The 19,907-nt window shown below is 44.7% G+C and overlaps 1 protein-coding gene across 1 annotated transcript; it reads left to right on the top strand.

Moving 5' to 3' along the window:
* The first annotated feature begins 240 nt into the window (after positions 1–240).
* On the top strand, positions 241–2,639 carry LOC100274382 (FMN-linked oxidoreductase superfamily protein). Its single transcript, NM_001148742.2, has 3 exons — positions 241–677; positions 1,080–1,186; positions 1,650–2,639. Exons 1-3 carry the CDS (start codon positions 255–257, stop codon positions 2,380–2,382), a joined length of 1,263 nt encoding a protein of 420 aa, NP_001142214.1. The 5' UTR covers positions 241–254; the 3' UTR covers positions 2,383–2,639.
* Positions 2,640–19,907: the final 17,268 nt, after the last annotated feature.

The following is a 19,907-nucleotide window of genomic DNA, read 5'->3' as shown; positions in this document are numbered from 1 at the left end:
ATATACAAAACAAAACCACTTTTAAATCCACTTTAGGTCTTATTCGTTTGTATCGGATTGCAACCGGAATCGTTCCACTCAATCAAAGTTTATATAAATTAGAGAAATAATCCGGTTAGTATTCGTTTCGACCCACCAATCCGAACAAAACAACAAGGCCTAAAGTAGGCCTGTCGTATCTAACCAGACGTGGCCTCCGACAAAATACACACCCGACCCAACCCAGCCCACATCCGAGGAGCCACCGCAACCGCATGCAACTGCGCCGCCTCTCGCCTCTCCTAGCGAGCCCGCGCCGCCGCCTGCGATTGCGCTCCCCCACAAACCCTAGCTCTGCCACCATGTCCCCGGGCGCCGCTCACCTGGCCACTGCCGCCGACCCGGACGAGGACCTCTGCGCGAGCGCCGGGGCGTCAGAAGCGGAGGTCCCCGCGCCTGCCCCGCATCTTCCACCGCTGCCGGTGTCCGCGGAGGAGCGGTTGGAACGCGCTTGGGCGCACTGGAGGCGGCTGGGGTCCCCACGGCTGCTGGTGGCGCCGATGGTGGACAACTCGGAGCTCCCCTTCCGCATGCTGTGCCGCCGCTACGGCGCCGACGCGGCGTACACGCCCATGCTCCACTCTCGCATCTTCTCCGAGAATGAGAAGTACAGGTCCATGGAGTTCACCACGTGCAAGGTAATTGATGCATATGAGCTTCTGATCCGCTGCTGTAGCAACTGTTTTAAGTTAAAGTGGATGCTGCAGTTGTATGCTTTATGCTTAATTCGTCATTGAAGTACATACTGGTACTGGTAGAATAATAGTTCTGCTGTAGATGAAATATGGTAGTCAGTATTTGCAGTTTGATTTTTAGTGGTAGTTTGGTGTGCGCAGAATTTAATGAATCATTAGGCTCATGTTTGAACCGGAGAAATGAAGAATTGTTATGTTTGGTAATGATTGTTTGACCATTCAGGTCGTTTGAGAGTTTCATGATTACGGGCCGGCTACTCTTCTGTTATTTTACAGAGCTTTGTTTTGTTATGGGTTGTTGTATTTACCTTGCATGGAATGTAATGTCCATTGCACCTTATGCAGGAGGACCGACCACTTTTTGTTCAGTTTTGTGCCAATGATCCTGACATTTTGTTGCAAGCTGCGAAGAAGGTGGAACCATATTGCGACTACGTTGATATCAATTTTGGGTAATGTGCAATTCCTTATGCAGTTATGCTGCTTTACTGGTTTTTTATTCATATCTACTTATCTAGTGCTCGATTGTAGATTACTCCACCTTTGTAATGGCATAAATAGTTTACTAACATAAACGTCATATACTCTACAAAAATAATCTGCTCCTGGATAAAGTCGTTGAGTAACGTTGTTAGTGGTGCATCAGCCCTCAAGCCTTCAAGCGCGATACTAATGTGATGAAGAATAAGCCACCATGCTAGGTCATTCTCTGCACACTCCACTCGAAACCTGCTGCTTTTTAATTTTAGTGTTAGTTTATCTGCCGCTAACTGCTTTCTTAGCTTGCTTAGAGCACTAGTGCTGAATATTCCACAGGTACATCTCTAGTTAACATATACCATTTCCCCGTATATATATTGCTTGAAAAATATGGTTCCATATTCTTCTGAATCGCGTTAATATATTGCCTTGCAGTTGCCCGCAGCGTATTGCAAGACGGGGTAACTATGGAGCATTTCTCATGGACAACCTTCCCCTCGTAAAATCCCTCGTGCAGAATCTAGCAGCTAATCTTCATGTTCCAGTCTCAGTTAAGATCCGTGTATTTCCACGACTGGAAGACACATTAGCATATGCGAAGATGCTTGAGGAAGCTGGTGCTTCTCTTGTGGCTGTCCACGGCCGGACAAGAGACGAAAAGGATGGGAAGAAATTTCGAGCTGACTGGGATGCCATCAAGGCCGTGAAGGATGCACTTAGAGTACCCGTTCTTGCAAATGGAAACATTCGCCATATGGAGGATGTGAAGAACTGCCTTGAACATACTGGTGCTGATGGTGTGCTTTCAGCTGAAACTCTTCTAGAAAACCCAGCAGTTTTTGCTGGTTTCAGGACAAAGGAATGGAAAGAAGATGGTGACGAGAATGGAGACGGTGGCTTGGACCAGGCTGATCTTGTGATTGAATATCTGAAGCTGTGTGAGCAGTACCCTGTGCCGTGGAGAATGGTTAGATCCCATGTCCACAAGATGTTGGGCGACTGGTTTAGGGTGCATCCAGAGGTGAGGGAGGAACTTAATAAGCAGAACAAGCTCACCTTCGAATGGTTGCATGACATGGTAATGAGGCTGAAGGACCTCGGTGGAAGAGTGCCACTTTACAGAAAGGAGACTGCACTAGGACAAACATTAGCCTCTAGCAATGCCTGACAGGTTCTTATATCTGCAGCCTATCATTATTGGAGAGGAGCAATTGATGAAAACTGAAGCATTTTGTACCAATTTTGACCTGCTATAGTACAGACTGGAAGAGATTGTTGGACTACAATTAAACCTCGATTAGTAAAGCATATTTTGAGTTGAGCAGCTACAGTGCAACGGCTCACCTCATTGTTGTAACAGCTGATATGTAAAATCATTTTTACATCATTACATGGTCTCAGATAATTTGGATTTGCTATTGAACTTATCTTTGGACGCTTCACAAAGCTATATTACCAACATGTTCGCGCGCATGTTCAGCTGCGCATATATTTCACAGAACCTCTGGCCGTCTGGCGTGCAAGGTACACACAATATGGAATCTCGTAACTATCATCAGACACTCGGGTTGCTGTATGTATGTATATAATATAATCTAGAATTCTGATGCTTATGAACAAACTGTACATACTACTGCTGCAGCAATGACAAAATCATGTACAGTACTATCAATGCTGGTGGACGCAAGAAAAGAAAAGAACCCTACTGCTCGCCACTCTGAAATGGTGGCCATTACAACGGCTCTTCTTCGAGCTCCGGCCGCCAATCGGGCTTCTCTGCGTACATCACGCCTTCGTCGTCCTTCAGCCGCGCGTCCAAGTGGAGCGATCTCAGGAGCTTGTCCACCTCGCCGACGGCGCTGGCCTTGTCGCGCACGACGATGCTGACCCCTGGCCTGACGATCCTGTGCCTGTCCACCTCCACCACCATGGCAGAACCGCGCATCTGAAGAAGACGGCCATGTGCGTCATCAAGCTAGAAAGATGTGAAGAAAACAGACAGACTGGTGGTGCTGGCCACTGACCTCTTTGATCTCGGGTAGGCGCTGAAGGACTCGCACCAGTCATGGTAGATGCCCAGCAGCCCGCGCTCGAAGATGACCGAAAGTGTGTCGGGCGCGTCCACGTTCACAACGTTCATCACCCAGATCTTCTTCTCCCAGGGTTGCACACATCATTATATAATCCAGCTTATTTTATATAGATTATATAATTCAGGTTATATAATCTAATTTATATAATCTTGTTAGAGATGTTTGTTTATACAAATTATTAGCGGGTAAAAAGTCAAATAATAATCTAACGGTGTGTTTGGTTCATAGAATCACCTTATACTACCTTATACTTCATCAGATGATGCATCATTCCATAAATTTTGGTAAAATCAACTCAATCCTCATGTATATACTGTTATTAGCTTACGAGAATTGTGGTGGTAATAAATCAACTCATTCTATTCCACAAACCAAATAAAAAAGTGAGGATTGAGAAAAAGATCGACCACCTCATTTCTCAAACCAAACACACCATAAAATAAGCACCTAAGAGTATCTCCAAGAGCTTTTCAACAGTTTTTCCTAGATCAAGTTTTTTTTTTGAGAAAAACACAAAAACGTGTCTCCAACTGTTCCCCTAAAATGCTCTCAACTTTTTCATAGCCCTTAAAACTCCATCATTTGTAGGTACATATGAGGAATTATTTGGGCTCCCTAGAAACAATCGTTCGCTTTAAGTGATCTGTTGGAGAAAGGATTAAAATCTACCCCTACTAATTTTTTAGATATCTCCTTAAAACTGATTTTGATGAGTCATTTTTTAGGAAGCTGCTCTAATAACTTAATTGCTTGACGACGCGTCTCCCTCATGAGTACCTTCCGAGATAAAGAAGAAGGTGCATCGTCTATCCTCACAAGACGGACACGGCCCACGAACGAGTGGATTTCTCATGGGCAAAGTATCGTCCGGCCCATCGTGGCCTGTTACGGAACGTCGGCCCAACGGTTGTCGTTGGCGTGTCCTGGAGGCTGGGGCTTTTATTTTGGGATTGGATGCCAAATGTGCCTAGAGCCCTAATACATACTACATACCACCGGTTCCTTTTTTTTTTTCTCTCCTTTTCCTTTTTCTTTTTACAATCCATCCTCTTGACCTCTTCTCTCTTTCAGAAGGACCTTCTCCTTTTCACTGCCCCTTGTGGTGTATGCATTGATTCAAGTTCAAGTAGGAGCGTAAATTATCAAAAAAAAAGAAGTAGAAGTATACGTGTTACTTGTTTTCATTTGAACCTGAACGTCGAGCTCTGCCCAGATTTACTCATAATAATAGTATTTTTTTAAAAAAAGGATGGTGTTTTTGACTCATGCTAGTCATTCATTAGGAGAACGTGATGCGATGCTACTTGTCGGCCTACTCCTCCTTTCGAAACCCCACTGGTTCTTTGTTCCTCCTCCAAAAAGACTAAAAGAGACAGAGAAAGAGAGAGAGATGCATGCGGTTAGCAAAAAGGAGAAGGGCGAGGCAGCGGCGGACACCCAAAGCAAAAGAGACAAACAGTGTCTTTTCGGCGCCGTGCGCTTTAATGTCATGTGCTACGCAGAACGCTGCCACTCTTAATCATGGGAACTGATTGCGGAACCATCATCGTGCTGATTCCTTCTTTTTTTTAATAATTAAACACCAGACGCTTAATTATGTCGGTCTGATGAACACTCAACTCCGACCCCACCAAGATGGTGTTTTTATTTGCGCTGCGCCGACGACTTTCACCGCCGGACCGAACCCCAACATATTTACATATCTATAGAAGTATAGATTAACCAAGCCACTACCTTAGTATGTTCACCGTCAGCTATCGCTTTTAATGGTCATTTCAAAACACTGTTTTATAATATAGATTGTATTGTTTATAGAATTGAGTTTGAAATAGAAGACGGTACGAGAGATAACGAATAAGCCGTCAGAGACAGCCTTATAAACACCTTCCAAATAAATATTTGGTTGAAAATGAAATAGCCGAGTGCTAGACATGTGCGTCCGTCCGAGGAATCTAATCGATTGGCTCATCATGCGCGCCGGTTGTCCGAAAAAAAAAACAATAAAGAGGCTGCTCGGACCGAGGAACGAGACGGGCTGGGCTTTGGGCTCAAAGGTAACAGAGACGCCGGATTTTCTGCAAAAGAGACACCAACAAAGCCAGATGGGCCGGGCAGGATATAATAATAATAATAACTTTAATAACAACAACAATAATAAATAGTTTGCTAGTTTGTCCACAAAAAAATGGCATTGAGATGAGATCTGCAGCAGGCGGCGAGTAATAAATAAATAAATAAATGCAGCTGCTGGTCTTTTTCATCTGGAATGAAACATGTATATAGAATCCCAAATAAAATGTTGTAACAACAACAACAATAGTGAAATTAAAGCGGGAGGCCATCACGTGACCCCCTTCTAATTCCAAATTCCCATCAGTCACCAGCAGAAAGTAGTAGTAATTTGACACTCCGACACACATCATATATAGTACTGCTGCATCTCATCATAAATACAGGTAATAAAGGTCTTCTCTCTTCCTTCGGGCCTCTCTTGAAAAAAGGAAAAAGAAAGAGAGACAGCCATGTCCTGTTGTTTCTTTTTGGTCGTGTCTTTGGCTAAACGCGTAACCACGGAATTGAAGGAAGGAGCGAGGCTGTGCTGGCGTACGTATTTCATTCAAACCTCATCATCACATGCATCTCTCGCAGCATCAGGAATTCAGGCTCACGTTATGTTCAAATCAAATCAAATCAAATCAAAAAAGAAAAAGTAAGTACTCCTCTTTCGCGGAGCCACACAAGTCAAGATGTGAATGTGAATCGCAGCCCGGCCGGCCCACCGGCCAGTCGGTGGGAAAGGTGTTGTCTTTTCCTCCCCCTCTTCATATTTCCAACAGTAGTGATCTCTGAAGCTATCTGCTTGCTATCGGTTTCTATGTTTGTCCCTTCTGCTTTCGCCATGCGTGTCAGCGTGTGTAACCACGTTGCTAAAGAAAAAAATTTTCCCCCCGTGAGATAGCTAGCTAACCACGACGGCCAGTGACGGTGAGTAAAAATTTCGGATCTAGAGACTTGCTAAGCTTGACATTGGGCAGGTAGGGAAAGATGCACACATATGTCCGACAAATTAACTAGCCACATGTTAAGAGATTTGCTAAGCTAAACAAGCCTTATTATTTCACATCTCTAGGGTTTGTTTGGCAACGTCTGAATCGAAGGGGATTAAATCTCTCTCCCTAGTCAAAATTGGATAAAAGGATATTTAATCCCTCTCAATTTTTCTTCTATCCAGACGCAACCGAATAAGGCTATTTATATGTTTCCTATCAACGACAAAAAAAATGAATGTTTTCATTAAAAGAAAAGGAAAGCGCAAAAGTGACCATTAAAAATACTACTAGCTACTACTGACACCGAACCACAGAACGAAGGACGCGTCCATCCATTCATTTTAATTACAGGCTGTTAAAATGAATGTTTCAGCAGCAAACAAGTCGGAATTCATGTCGTTTCAGACAAGGGAAAACTCTGGTGTCATCGGAGGAGTTGAGAAGAAGGTGGATCACAAGGGCAGAGGCAGATACGGCGGCGGCAGAGGTAGTCTGTCTGTCTGTCCCAGCAGGCCAGAGGCCAGAGAGAAGCATGCAGTGCAGCAGACTGGCTCACTGCATGCATCCACCATCCTCTTCTCGGGAGGCTATCTTGCTGCTAGCTCGCTGCAACATGCATGTGGAGGATGGGGCATTTGTATGGATGCTTAAGGTCCCTAATGAAGTGAAGATTTTCTATTGGCTCTTCACCATGGACAGGCTCTCCACCGCAGAGCCGTTATTCAGGCACAGCACAACATCCACTTGCCAGCCCCTTAATTGTACCTGATTGGCTGCCCCTGTGTAATCCTTTTGCGTTCTCGCTGTTAGTAATAACGAAAGGTGGGTCTGTCTGTTTGCAACTGGCCGGGCTGCCTGCTGCCTCCCATCGGCAAGCACTAGAGAGCACTGGGTACTAGGCCATGCAAGTGGCAGTAGTGCAGCCGCGCGCGCGCACTGCCCAAGATCCACCAGCCAATGCAATGCAAGCAAGCCTATTAGCCGGCCGGCATCCTTTTCCTACATGTACACGGCGACGCACGACGGCTATGTATATTATTATTATTAGTAGTGGTAGTAGCTAGTAGGTTATTAGTTGAGATGATGGCGCGGCTTAATTAGGTTTTTTCCCCTTTATTTATTCGAGCGAGCGGCGCGGGCACATGCCATGCCATGCCATGCCGCTGCGTCTGCTCTCTCTCTCTGTCTTTGTATAGGACGATACCTATCTATATACACAACAACAACGCTTATCTATCTGTACGTAGAGGACGGAGCTAACAATATACGAGTATATACGTACATTTGGGACCATCTCCATTCATGCATAGCTGCCTAATATATATATAGCTTTAATTTGCTGCTGCTTCCGTTTCTTCCATCATATATATATATATATCCCCACACTAGCTATAGCTAGTGCTAATACGTGCTAGCTACCTCTAATAATGACCGTCACGCGTCCGTCCATATAATGCATGGCTGTTAGCTAGCTAGAGCTAGTACGGTGGGACGTACGCGTAGTACGTCTAGCTAGTGTACCTCAGCTCAGCTCAGCTACACTACACTTTCGTCATCGGCCCATCATCGTCGCGCAGTGAAAATCCCTTGCAGCTAGCTAAGCAACCACAGATCGAGGAGACAGGCTTGATATGATGAGCTGTGCGTGCATGGATCGATAGCATATGCATTATTGGCCCAATAATTTGATTTCTGTTCTTATTATTAGGTCTGATTCCTTCTTTGCTGTGCACAGCTAGCTAGCGCGCAGCAGGATTCTGAAAGACGTACGTGGCGGAAGATCGAGATGCATGGAGTGGAGGGCAGGGGAGAGTCGAGGTATATAGCGCCTAGCTAGCATGCAGCACCAGCTAGCTACATCTCTTGCTTGCATTGCAGTGCATTGCTCGTGAAACAGAAGCTGTGCTGCAGGTCAAATTTTGCTGTTGGCTGGCCAGCTGAGAGTGAGAGCGAGGGTCAAAGTGGTCCACAAAATCTAGCGAGGGCCGCCTAACTCGATCGTCATCATGCATGTACGGAAGGGGCTTGCACCAATGCACATATCAACAGATTTAATTTGTTTTCGTTTTCTTCTAAATATCCTTGGGGGACAACATATCAAATGCAAACCAATCACTTGATGAAAACCATGCATGCAAACCAACGCGTGTTCGTAGTTGGGAGGTAGGAGAGGGGGATATTTAATAATATATATCACTATATATCAGGAGAGGTGGGAGGGTTATTTTGACAGCTAGCATATGGTGGGAGAGGGTTATTTTGAAGAAGAAGAAAAAAAATCATGACTACTTTCACCTCAAGTGCCAGCTGGTTTGCACATGATCGATCCGTTGCCAAATTCTTGTGGCCCATGCACCTCATCTTTGCGAAGAGGGTAATATATACGCCCTAATGAGTAGCATGAAGCTAACGTCTAGAGGGATCGGAGATACTGTATTGTATGTATGTACGTATATATATACTATAAAGCATGTATTGATCACGAGAAAACGACCTTTTGTCAACCTTGAAGCCGGACAAGCTAGCTAGTCCACTGTATTCTCATTGCTACTGTCGCTCCACTACGTACTTCCACAGGACAAGAAAAAGGAACAACAGTGTCCTTGGGAGGCCGTCTAAATCAAGATGATGCATACACGTACAGTGTCGGAGGACTAGAATATCTCTAGCTGCTGAGTTCCTATACCACTCACTGTCTCAGTCCCTAATTTAAACTCTATTATGTAAACAATAAAATCTGCAGCACGAAACATTACTTTGCATGGCCGTTTACGCACCCGTCGGCCTGCTGGAGATGCATGGCCCTGGTAGTCGTCCCCATTTGCACAATTTTACTTTTGCCTTTTGTTGTATGCTACTTTTGCTTCAATTAATATAACTCGTTAATTAACCTGCAAGAAAAAAAACACTTGTATCTGCTATGATTTTTCTCGATGCATGGGTCTGTTATCTTAATAAATTAAGGGCCGAAAAGGCTAGCTCTGGTTGGCATGCACATGGACTCTAATAAAAAAAGTCAGTTGAAAACATGCGACTCAAATTAATTTGAAAAATTGAAAACTAGTTCATTTTCATACCATTCCATAGCATCAAAATGAACTATAGCCGTCCAATTTTGTAAAAGTTGAGTGTCATGTTTACAGTTAATCCTAAAAAAACACTTGGATTCTTTTAATCTACACTACCGGAATTTGGCTCTTTGCCGAGTGCCATATTCTTTGCCGAATGTTTTATTTCGGGCACTCAAAGAGCTCTTTGCCGAGTGCCACGCAAAAAACCCTCGGTAAAAGAAAACACTCGACGAAGAAGCTCTTTGCCGAGTGTTTTATTTTTGACACTCAGCAAAGAGTTTCTTTGCCGAGTGTCTTTTTTTGACACTCGGCAAAGGGCTCTTTGCCGAGTGTCACAAATACAACACTCGGCAAAGAGCTCTTTGCCGAGTGTTTTTTCTCCAACACTAGGCAAAGACAATTTAAAAATCACATTTTAAAGTAGTAAATTAATTCAAATGAAAAAGTTTTCAACTACAAATTTGTATAACTCATCATGATGTACAATTTATATATTGAACATTTCTTCATATGACAAAATAAAAATAAATTTGTTCATAAAACCTATATCTCTCTCATAGTTTATGAAACTACGAGAGAGACGTATAGAATTTGTGCATATTGTTAGAACCATCATCTGAGATAAACAAATGACCAAACAACTAAAATAAACTTTGTAGATCTTGAGAAGTTATAGAAGTTTATAGTTGACAACTTTTTTATTTAAAGTCATATTGTCAACGAAAACTACGTCTGAATTTAAAAAATTTAAAATTTAAATTTTGAAAACGACTTCGAAAGAAAAAACCACCAACATGAAAGTTGTAGGTATTAAAGAGTTATGAAACTTTGTAGTTGACAATGTTTTAGTTTGAAATCATCTTGTTATGCAAAACTATGTTTGAATTTTTAAATTTGAATTTTTCAAACTGTCTCGGATGGAAAACCACCAAAATAAAAGTTGTAGGTCTTGAAATGTAATGAAACTTTGTAGTTGACAATTTTTTTGATTTGAAATCATCTTATCATTGAAAATTTCGTGTGATGTTTTCAAATTTAAAATTCAAATTTTGTAAACGGTCTCGGATGTAGAAACTATTAAAATAAAACTTGTAGATCTCAAAAAGTTATGTAACTTTATAGTTGGTCACATTTTTAAATGAACTCATTTAGTGCCTTAAATAATCAAATTACTCTCGATTTGTTATAGTACAAGGGAAATGAAAACGTAATATAAACATAATTGGTGTAGTAGTGTAGTGGTATAGGAGGGTATGCGCGAGAGAGAGGTTGCGAATTCGAATCTCACCATTTACAAAACATTTAAGTTTGATTCAAAATAATAGCGAAAAATGATAGGGCAACGGGTAACCTAATAGGGTAGGGTTGGAGAGTTGTTCCTAGAATTTAAAAAATGTTTTGCTGTTTTTTTTTAATTTTTTCGATTCTTAATTTGCCGAGTGTTTTTCTTTGCCGAGTGCTTTTTGACACTCGGCAAAGTCTTTGCCGAGTGTCCGAAAAAAAGCACTCGGCAAAGAACCATTTGCCGATGAAATATTTGCCGAGTGTTATTTGCCGAGTGTTACACTCGGCAAAACCTTTGCCGAGTGTAAAATAGTCTTTGCCGAGTGTCTTAAACACTCGGCAAAGAACGCGATTCCGGTAGTGCTAGGACCAGCTAGCATGTATGCATGTTTAGCAAAAGCTGCCTAGACAAGGAATAGACAAGTAACCCGGACATGCATGCATGCATGACAACAAAACAAAGGAGGAGAAGAATACGAACGTATACTGTGCATACGTTACATCGATCATCAATTGAACTAGCTAGCTAGGATCCGAGACTGTATGATTCCGTAATGAACTCACTACCGGAATCGGCCGCTTTGCCTAAAAAACAGTCGGCAAATAGAGCTCGACGAACAGTACATCAGCAAAAGCTTCTTTACCGAGTACTTTTTCTCAGACACTCGGCACAGACTTTGCTGAGTGTCAGGGGGTACTCGGCAAAAAAGCCGCTGTCACGGCACCGGGGTGACGGAGACGGCGTCTTTGCCGAGTGTTCTAGGTGACACTCGGCAAAGAAGTTACCTTTGCCGAGTGTCTCCTAATACACTCGGCAAAGAAGTTACTTCTTTGTCGAGTGTCTACCGGTCAACACTCGACAAAGAATCCATTAGCGGCTCCCTTTGTCAGGTTCTTTGTTGTGCCTCTTTGCCGAGTGTCAGGGCCATTGCACTCGGTAAAGAAGCTATACCGGTGCCCAGGGCCACTGCACTCGACAAAGAAGCTATAGATGGCTGTTGACGGGCCCTTTGCCGAGCGCCGCCTTCGCCGAGTGTTTGGCGCTCGGCAAAGATTTCTTTGCTGAGTGTATTTCTGTGCTGAGAGTCCTGCTCTCGGCAAACGTGGTCGTTACCGAGAGCGGGACTTTGTTGAGGACGACACTCGGCAAAGGCGTCTTTGCCGAGTGCCCGACAAAAAGCACTCGGCAAAGCCACGAATTTTGGTAGTGACTGTATGTGAAACGTACGTCCTTTTCACATATCTGAGCAAGATTGATCAGCTTGAGCGACACCGCTAACACAGTACACTACCGGAATCAGCTGCTTTGCCGAGTGTCTAAAATACTTGCACTACCGAAATCGGGCTCTGCCGAGTGCCTGAAGCACTCAGCAAAGCCTAGAAAACAATCGGCGAAGTCTTTGCCGAGTGTGACACTCGGCAAAGAGAGCTCGACAAATAGTACATCGGCAATGCCTTCTTTTCCGAGTACTTTTTATCGGGCACTCGGCAAAGAGAGCTCGACAAATAGTACATCAGCAATGCCTTCTTTTCCGAGTACTTTTTATCGGGCACTCGGCAAAGCCACTGTCACGGCGACTAGTAACGGAGACGGCGCCTTTGCCGGGTGTTCTAGATGACACTCGGCAAAGAAATTACCTTTACCGAGTGTCACCTAATACACTCGACAAAGAGATTACTTCTTTGCCGAGTGTCCGCTAGCCTACACTCGGCAAAGGGACCACCAGTGGGCCCTTTGTCAGTTTCTTTGCCGAGTGCGTTAGGAGGCACTCGGCAAAGAAGCTTTACCGGTGCCCAGGTTTTCCTTCTCTGCCGAGTGCTATGACTCTGACACTCTGTGTTACACTCGGCAAAGTAATCAGTATACACCTTTTTCATTTGTTTTTGCTATTCCATCCAAACAAACAAAAGATATCACATATACATCACATATATCACATAATCATCATAGATATCACATGTACATCACATATATCACAAACACCATAAATCAAACAAGTTCTCACAGCATTACCAACATGTTCGAATACAAACATAAGTATCCAACACTCAAGAATATAAGTCTTAAGTATCTCACAAAGCATTACCAACATCTAACAAGTTCAGACCGGGTTATCTCACAAAGTATGAACAACACTAACAAAGATAATATCTCATCGAGGTGGGCGGCTGGACTAGTGTGGCGATGGGCTGGTCGATCCATGAGGGTTGTTAGATGTCGCCCCAGATTGTCCCTGCATAGCGAAGAGATTGCATGTGTTATACCAGATGAATATATATCATGAAGAACTAGAATTTTGATACTCACAGGAGTATGGAACTGAGCAGGGTCAACTGTAGGGAACAATAGAGGTGGTGGAGTGAAACCTTGTGCGGCGCCAAGGCTCTGCATGTACTAGAACATCTCCGCCATCCTCGCCTCCATCTCCTGACGTTCCCTCCTCTCTGTTTCTAGCTGGGTCTGTAATATTCCAAGCCAATGTTATAATAACTCAAAGAGAAGGTATATAACTCAAGGAATGACGAGTTACAGAAGCACTAACCTCAAGTTGTTGTATGCAATGATGTGAGTTGTCCTGCCGAGGTCGTATGGCTGGGCTCGAGCTCGTGCTCCTTGCTCGCACTTGAGACATGGTGGGAGCGGACGACGAGTCGATTGCCCAGTCGGCAATCTAGTACCGCCCATGTCTCTTGCCTCCTCCGACCCTCATGAGGACATCGGGGTCGATATGCTCGGTCCTTGGATCGTATTCTGGCCCATGGACCTCCTGTACCATGGCGGTGTAGTCATGAAGGCAGTCATAGATGGCAGGGTTGTTGTACGCCTCGGGCCTGTTATCCGGGTTGTAGGTGACGTCGGACGTCGCCTTGCCCTTGTGAGCCATAGCATAGGCCGAGAAGATGGAGCAAGGCTAGCCACCATGTGACACCGACTGCAAGAAAACCAACGAGATAGTTAGAAATAATATCTAATCCAGTGTTACATACCTAAATAAAAAAGAGAGCGTACCCATGCTTCTGCATATTGGCCTAGGCTGCGGCTGCCTTGGTGGTGGGAGGGACCTTGAATCATCAGGCGTCGTTCACGGCTAGCGTTGTGCGCTTTGTCCCACTCAGGCGAGCACCACCTATCCACCATATGCTCCTAGCACAGAGGATGGGCGGTGCACCAATATGGAATCATCTACAAAGTAAACACGTACATTACATATCATATGATAAAATTAAGGAAATTTTTTGTCACATATATTAAAGTGTTGTATTTACTTGTAAGTACTGGTCCCTTGTCAACGACATGGTTTGGGCTTGCTGCTTGGTCACCTTCTACCCAAGAACGGAGCTGTGGTAGCTGACGATAGCCTAGATTCGTGCCTCGTAGTGCATGTCCACGATGAGCTTCTTACAACTCATGGTGGCCACCACATCCGCCCTAGCCTCGTATCTAGCCTCGCATATGAAGAAATCCTATATACAAAGATGATGTATCCATACATTATTTCAAGAATGTGCAATGAATGCGACATATTTTACATTATAGTAAGACTTACCTAGAGCTCTTGCTTCACCCGCTCTGCCTTGTTGTTGAATTCCCTGTTATCCCGGTCTACTGCATCGAGGGCGATGGCGACAGCGTAGTGGTCAAAGATGTAGGCTGGGCCCATCACTTCGGCGTACTCAATCAGTCCAGGGAAGTGTTCCCTGCACAGCATGCCGAGGATTCCATTGGGGTTGCGACCATGACCCCGAGCATTCTCCACAACCATCCAAGTCCTGTCCAAGTGATAAATAAAAAGTATTAGTTTATATTATGAATTTGAACAAATAATATGAACAAGCATGGAGAACATAAAGTTACATGCCTCTCCCCATCTGGCCGATTCAGTGGCCGCCTGTCTCGAAGTATGGGACGCTGAGGGAGACTTGCGGGACATTGTAGGTAGACATTCCTCGAACCTGAGGTGATAGAACCCGAGACATCTTGCTGAGCGTCGTCGTCGTCCTGCTGCTCCACCTGTCGTTGGATGTCATCGTCCTGCTGTGCCTCCTCCGCCCCCTCCTTCTCCTCAGCCAACCACCCACCATCTTTGTCCAACAACCTGCAATTAAGAATAAACAAATAAGCATATATAAAAAAAATGTATTTAGAAACGGGTGCGAAATAAAAAAACAGCTCGCATTACGCCGATTAAAAATAATCTTCATATGTGTCGGGGTTAGCTGGATCATAACTCTCATAATCACTATCAACCATTTCATAGTCAACACCATCTGAAGGTGCAAGTTCGTCATTAATGTCATTGCCTTCAAGTATTACTAAGTCATTCTCATTTTGCACCTCATCCTCCTCCTCATCAACAACCATTTCAATATCTACTTCCATTCCGATAGCTAAGCGTCTCAACTCGGCACTCAGACAGATCTATTTGTCCATGCAAGTATTCGCAAGTTAAAAGACGCTAAATTGAGTTCATAGACGGATCTCTTTGACAAACTAAGCACATACCTTATGTTTGAACTAGGAAATGAAATTGGGAAATCCATTTCTCGTACCCTTTCTAAGAAGAGTATCATATTCCTGTGGAGTTGGGTCCCTTGATCGACGCTAGAATTCATGAAGAAATTGTTTCATGTATGGCGTCACCTCTTCAAGGTTGGTCAATACGTATATCATGATATGGCGCCACTCTTCATGTGTCAGGGTCTTGGTGGTCGAACCACTTGCGCTTCCGAGTTGGCCTCAAAATATGCTGAGGTTCGATTCATTGTCGCCATCATTGTAACGAGGGGTTGGATTATGCACACTCGGCAGTTTGTTACCATAGTAAGTTGTTGTGAAGTTTGACACCTCCTCTAGATTGTATGCCTCTGCAATGGAAGCCTCGATTTTGCATTTATTTTTACATTTCTTTCGAATAGTCTTTAGACATCTCTTGATTGAATAGCACCAACATCCATGCATGGGCCCCCCATTCGTGCCTCATTGGGGAGATGAAGAATCAAATGCTGCATTGGATTGAAGAATCTGGGTGGAAATATCTTCTCAAGCTTACATAGTAACACAGGTGTCAATCTTTCCAAGTCTACAATCACGGACCGAGATAACTCTTTTGCACAAAGCTGGCGGAAGAAATAGCTCAACTCTGAAAGCGCTAGCCAAACATGCTCAGGGACATAGCCTCGAACCATCGCAGGAAGAATCCGTTCAATCCATATGTGGAAGTCATGACTCTTCATCCCTAAGACTCGCAAAGTAGATAAGTTCACCCCCTACTCAGGTTAGCTGCATACCCATCAGGGAACATCAACATCTTGATCCACTAAAGTACTTCCTTCCTCTGGACCTTGCTTAGGATGAAATCGGCCTTAGTCCTTCTCCATGTCTTTCCACCACTAGGCGGCTTCATATCTTGGTTTGGTCTATAACATAACGCTGCCAGATCCACTCTTGCCTTTACGTTATCCTTTGACTTATCAGGAATGTCCATAATTGTTGCCCAAAGTGCCTCGACAACATTCTTTTTAGTGTGCATCACATCAATGTTGTGTGGAAGGAGCATGTCGTCATAATAGGGGAGCTAAGTCAAGACCGACTTATGTGTCCACATATGCTGCTCACCATATCCCAAAAACCACCTTATGATTTGCCACGAGCCCATCTATCTGTTGACGAATTACGACACCAGTCATCGTTGCAGGTGGGCGGTCTGTCACTACAACACCTTTCATAAAGTTTTTGATGTCTAGGCGGAATGGATGGTCAGGAGGGAGAAATTGTCGATGTTTATCGAACAACAAATATTTGCCACCCTTTTTCAACCAAATGAACCTAAGAGCTTGCTTGCAAACTGGGCTTGGGAACTTACCGTGAACACACCAGGCGCAGAATAGCCCATACGCCGGTAAGTCATGCATGGAGTACTAGTACCAAACATGCATTTTGAAGTTTGTCTTCGTAGCTCGGTCATACGTCCATACCCCTTTCTCCCAAGCATGTACCAATTCATCGATCAAAGGCTCCATGTACACGCCCATTTTATTCCCCGGTTGTCCAGGAATTATCAACGACACGAATATATTTTGCCTTTGAAAGCACACACCCGGGGGGATTAATTGGGATAACAAACACTGGCCAACATGTGTACGAGGCAACACTCATTCCATAGGGATTGAACCCATCTGTGGCTAGTGCAACACGTACATTACGAGTCTCTTTGGCTTTCTCACGGTGAATGGCATCAAAGTGTTTCCATGCTTCACCACCGGATGCGTGCACCATCTTGTCAGGATTGTATCGTTTTCCATTTTTGTGCCATGTTATCTGTTTTGCGGATTCCTCGGTCATGTATAGACGCTGGATCCTCTATATGAACGGAAGGTGGCGTAGGATTGTGAAGGGGATGTCGAGCTGCCTCTTCTGTCCATCACTAGAGTCTACCTCCATGAACCTAGACGATTTACACTTTGAACAGTACTTTGCCTCTGTGTATTCTTTCCTAAATAGCACGCAGCCCTTCGGACAAGCATGTATCTGCTCATACGTCATCTTGAGTGCACGAAGGAGTTTCTGTGCCTCGTACATGCTCTTTGGCAGAACGTGATCCTCTGGAAGCATGCTGCCAATAACCGTCAACAAGCCATCGAATGCGTCTCGACTCATGCTGTACTGCGACTTGAACGTCATTACACGCCCAATGGCATCCAGTTGAGAAACCTTTGTCTGGCCGTGAAGGGGCTTCTGTGCCGCGTCAAACATGTCGTAGAACGTCTTTGCAGTAGGCTCTGGCTCGTCATCCATACATCCTCTGGCGTATTATGCCTCGTGATAGTCGTTCAACATATCCGCTACCCCCGCATCAGCATCATAATGCTCGACGCGTTGTCTCAGCACCTCCTCTCTCATACGATGCACTTCACCATGAAAGATCCACCGAGTATAGCCCGGCGTAAATCCATTCTTCCAAATATGTTCTACCATGGACTTCTTTGATTTTCTTTTCCGGTTGGCACATTTGCTGCACGGGCATGGGACTAGACTCGCTCCTTTAGCAGCTTCGCCATATGCCCGTTCCACGAAATCATCGGTCTTTCTAATGTATTCAGGGGTGACATCATTCCTTCCTACATGGCTCATGTACATCCACTTACGGTCCTCCATCCTCTAACATATATAACCGAGTATTGCACAAATATATCAACAAAAAATTCGGCAGCACCTTCCCTGCACAGGGAGGTTTCCAAAACCTGCAAATAAAAGTAGCAGCACGATGGCTGCAAATCACCAATATATTTTCATTCACACATGTCTATGCACTATTAAGTATAATGTAATGCAAGTAGTGAGAAAATGCAAAATACAAGCATTGTACAAGTCAAAACTAGCAAAATACAAACATTGTACCAAATACCTTGTCCCGGGATCGAGCCTGGGCAGTGTTGGTAGTCGTGGCCGGACTTCGGAGGACGGGACGCGCGACGGCGAGGCTCACGGCGGGGGCGCGACGTTGGAGACGACGGTAGTGGCCGGGGAGACGGCGGGGGACGGGGGTGGTGGCCGGGGAGACGGTGGCGGTGGCCATGGGCGATGACGGCTGTGGTCGTGGGCGATGGCGGCAGTGGTCGTGGGCGGCGGAGAGCGGGCACGACGTCTGTAAGAAAATGGCCTGAGCGCGGGCGCAACATGTTAACTTCAATGTCTTTGCCGAGTGCCCGCGATCCGGCCCTCGCTAAAGATTTTTTTTAATTAAAAAATATACTTTGCCGAGTGCCCTAGATCTGGCACTCGACAAAGACGTCTTTGCCGAGTGCCCTCTGACAGGCACTCGGCAAAGAATGGTGTTTAGGCTTTTTAAAAAATTGTCGAGTGTCCCACGTCTGTAACACCCTGAATTTGGGGGTATAAAATTTCTTTTCTAATATCCACCAAATTCAGGTGTTACTCTCTCAATTCTTCGCTTTCCTTTCTCTTTTTCCTAAAAATGGAGAATTATTTTGTTTTATAATAGCGTAAACCTAGTGGAATGAGCCCTAGAGGCACTTTGGTTGTTGCATTCATGCCGTTGCATGGTGTTTCTAAGTGCAAAATGTGTTTGAAACATGTTAACATATCTTATAGAAGCGCTCGGTAAATTTTCATATTTTTCGGAATATTTTTCTATTTTCCGGAAACCAAAATCTATTTATTTGTGGAACTTAAAAATGTTTTTAGAAATTCTAATTATGTTTTTTGAGTTCATTAGGTCCCAAAACATTTATAGGAATTTTTCTGGAATTTTTGAAAGTATCTATAATATTTTGAGCACAAAATATGGATTTCTAGGCTTTTTTCGAATTTTAAAAATAGTAAAATCCGAATTTTAACCGAATTTTTATCTCGTCCAAACCCTAGGTATATATACATGTCCGGCTTCATCTCGTCGAGCCCGTTCCAGAACACCAAACGTTTCCCCCAAATCCAATCCCTAGCTCCCGGTATTGCTCGCCGAAGTTCGGGGCGGTTCCAACTCCGGCGACAACTCCGGCGAGCAATTACTCCCAATCTGTGCATCGTCTGTGGAATCCGAGGGTACCGCTGCGTTCGTCTCGTTGAGGGCTTCGTCGCAGCGCGTTCGGTTCGTCGATTGGATCCCCGAATCTCCGGCAATCGACGGATTTCTCCTCGGCTCCGGCGAGGGTCTTCTTCCCCGGTGAGAAACCTCCATTGTTGCACCTAGGGTTTCTTCGTTTCTTCGTTTTCCCGTCCGTGCAGAGCCTCTCCCACTCTCCCCTCACCTTCCCCGGTGGCGGCGCCCCTCCCCCTCCGTTTCCCCTCCTCGACGGCGCCCCTTTCTCCCTCCCCGGCGGCGGCGGCGGTGGCCGGCGGTGGCGCCCGCGTCCCGTGCTCCCGCGCCCGCGCGCACCCCTCCCCGGCGGCTGTGGCCGCGCCCCGCGCGCCCGGTCTCGTCCTCCCCTGCGCAGCCCCCTTCCCCTCCTCTCTCTTCCATGGATGGGAGGAAGAAGATGAGGAGAGGAAGAAGAAGATGACAGTTCTGTAAATTAGGACGCGCGAATTACAGTATGGTTTAAAACATTCATAACTTTTGTGTTTTAAATCCGATTCGATCCATTCAAGTTGCGTTAGATTCGTATTAAAATAATCTTAATTTAGAAATATTTATCCTAATTTTTGCACATTTTATTTAATTTAGTTAGACATTT

This window comes from Zea mays, chromosome 5 (genome assembly GCF_902167145.1).
Source record: "Zea mays cultivar B73 chromosome 5, Zm-B73-REFERENCE-NAM-5.0, whole genome shotgun sequence".
Taxonomy (NCBI): Eukaryota; Viridiplantae; Streptophyta; class Magnoliopsida; order Poales; family Poaceae; genus Zea; species Zea mays.
Note: the sequence above shows the minus strand (reverse complement) of the source record. Positions and strands in the feature narration are given on the sequence as shown.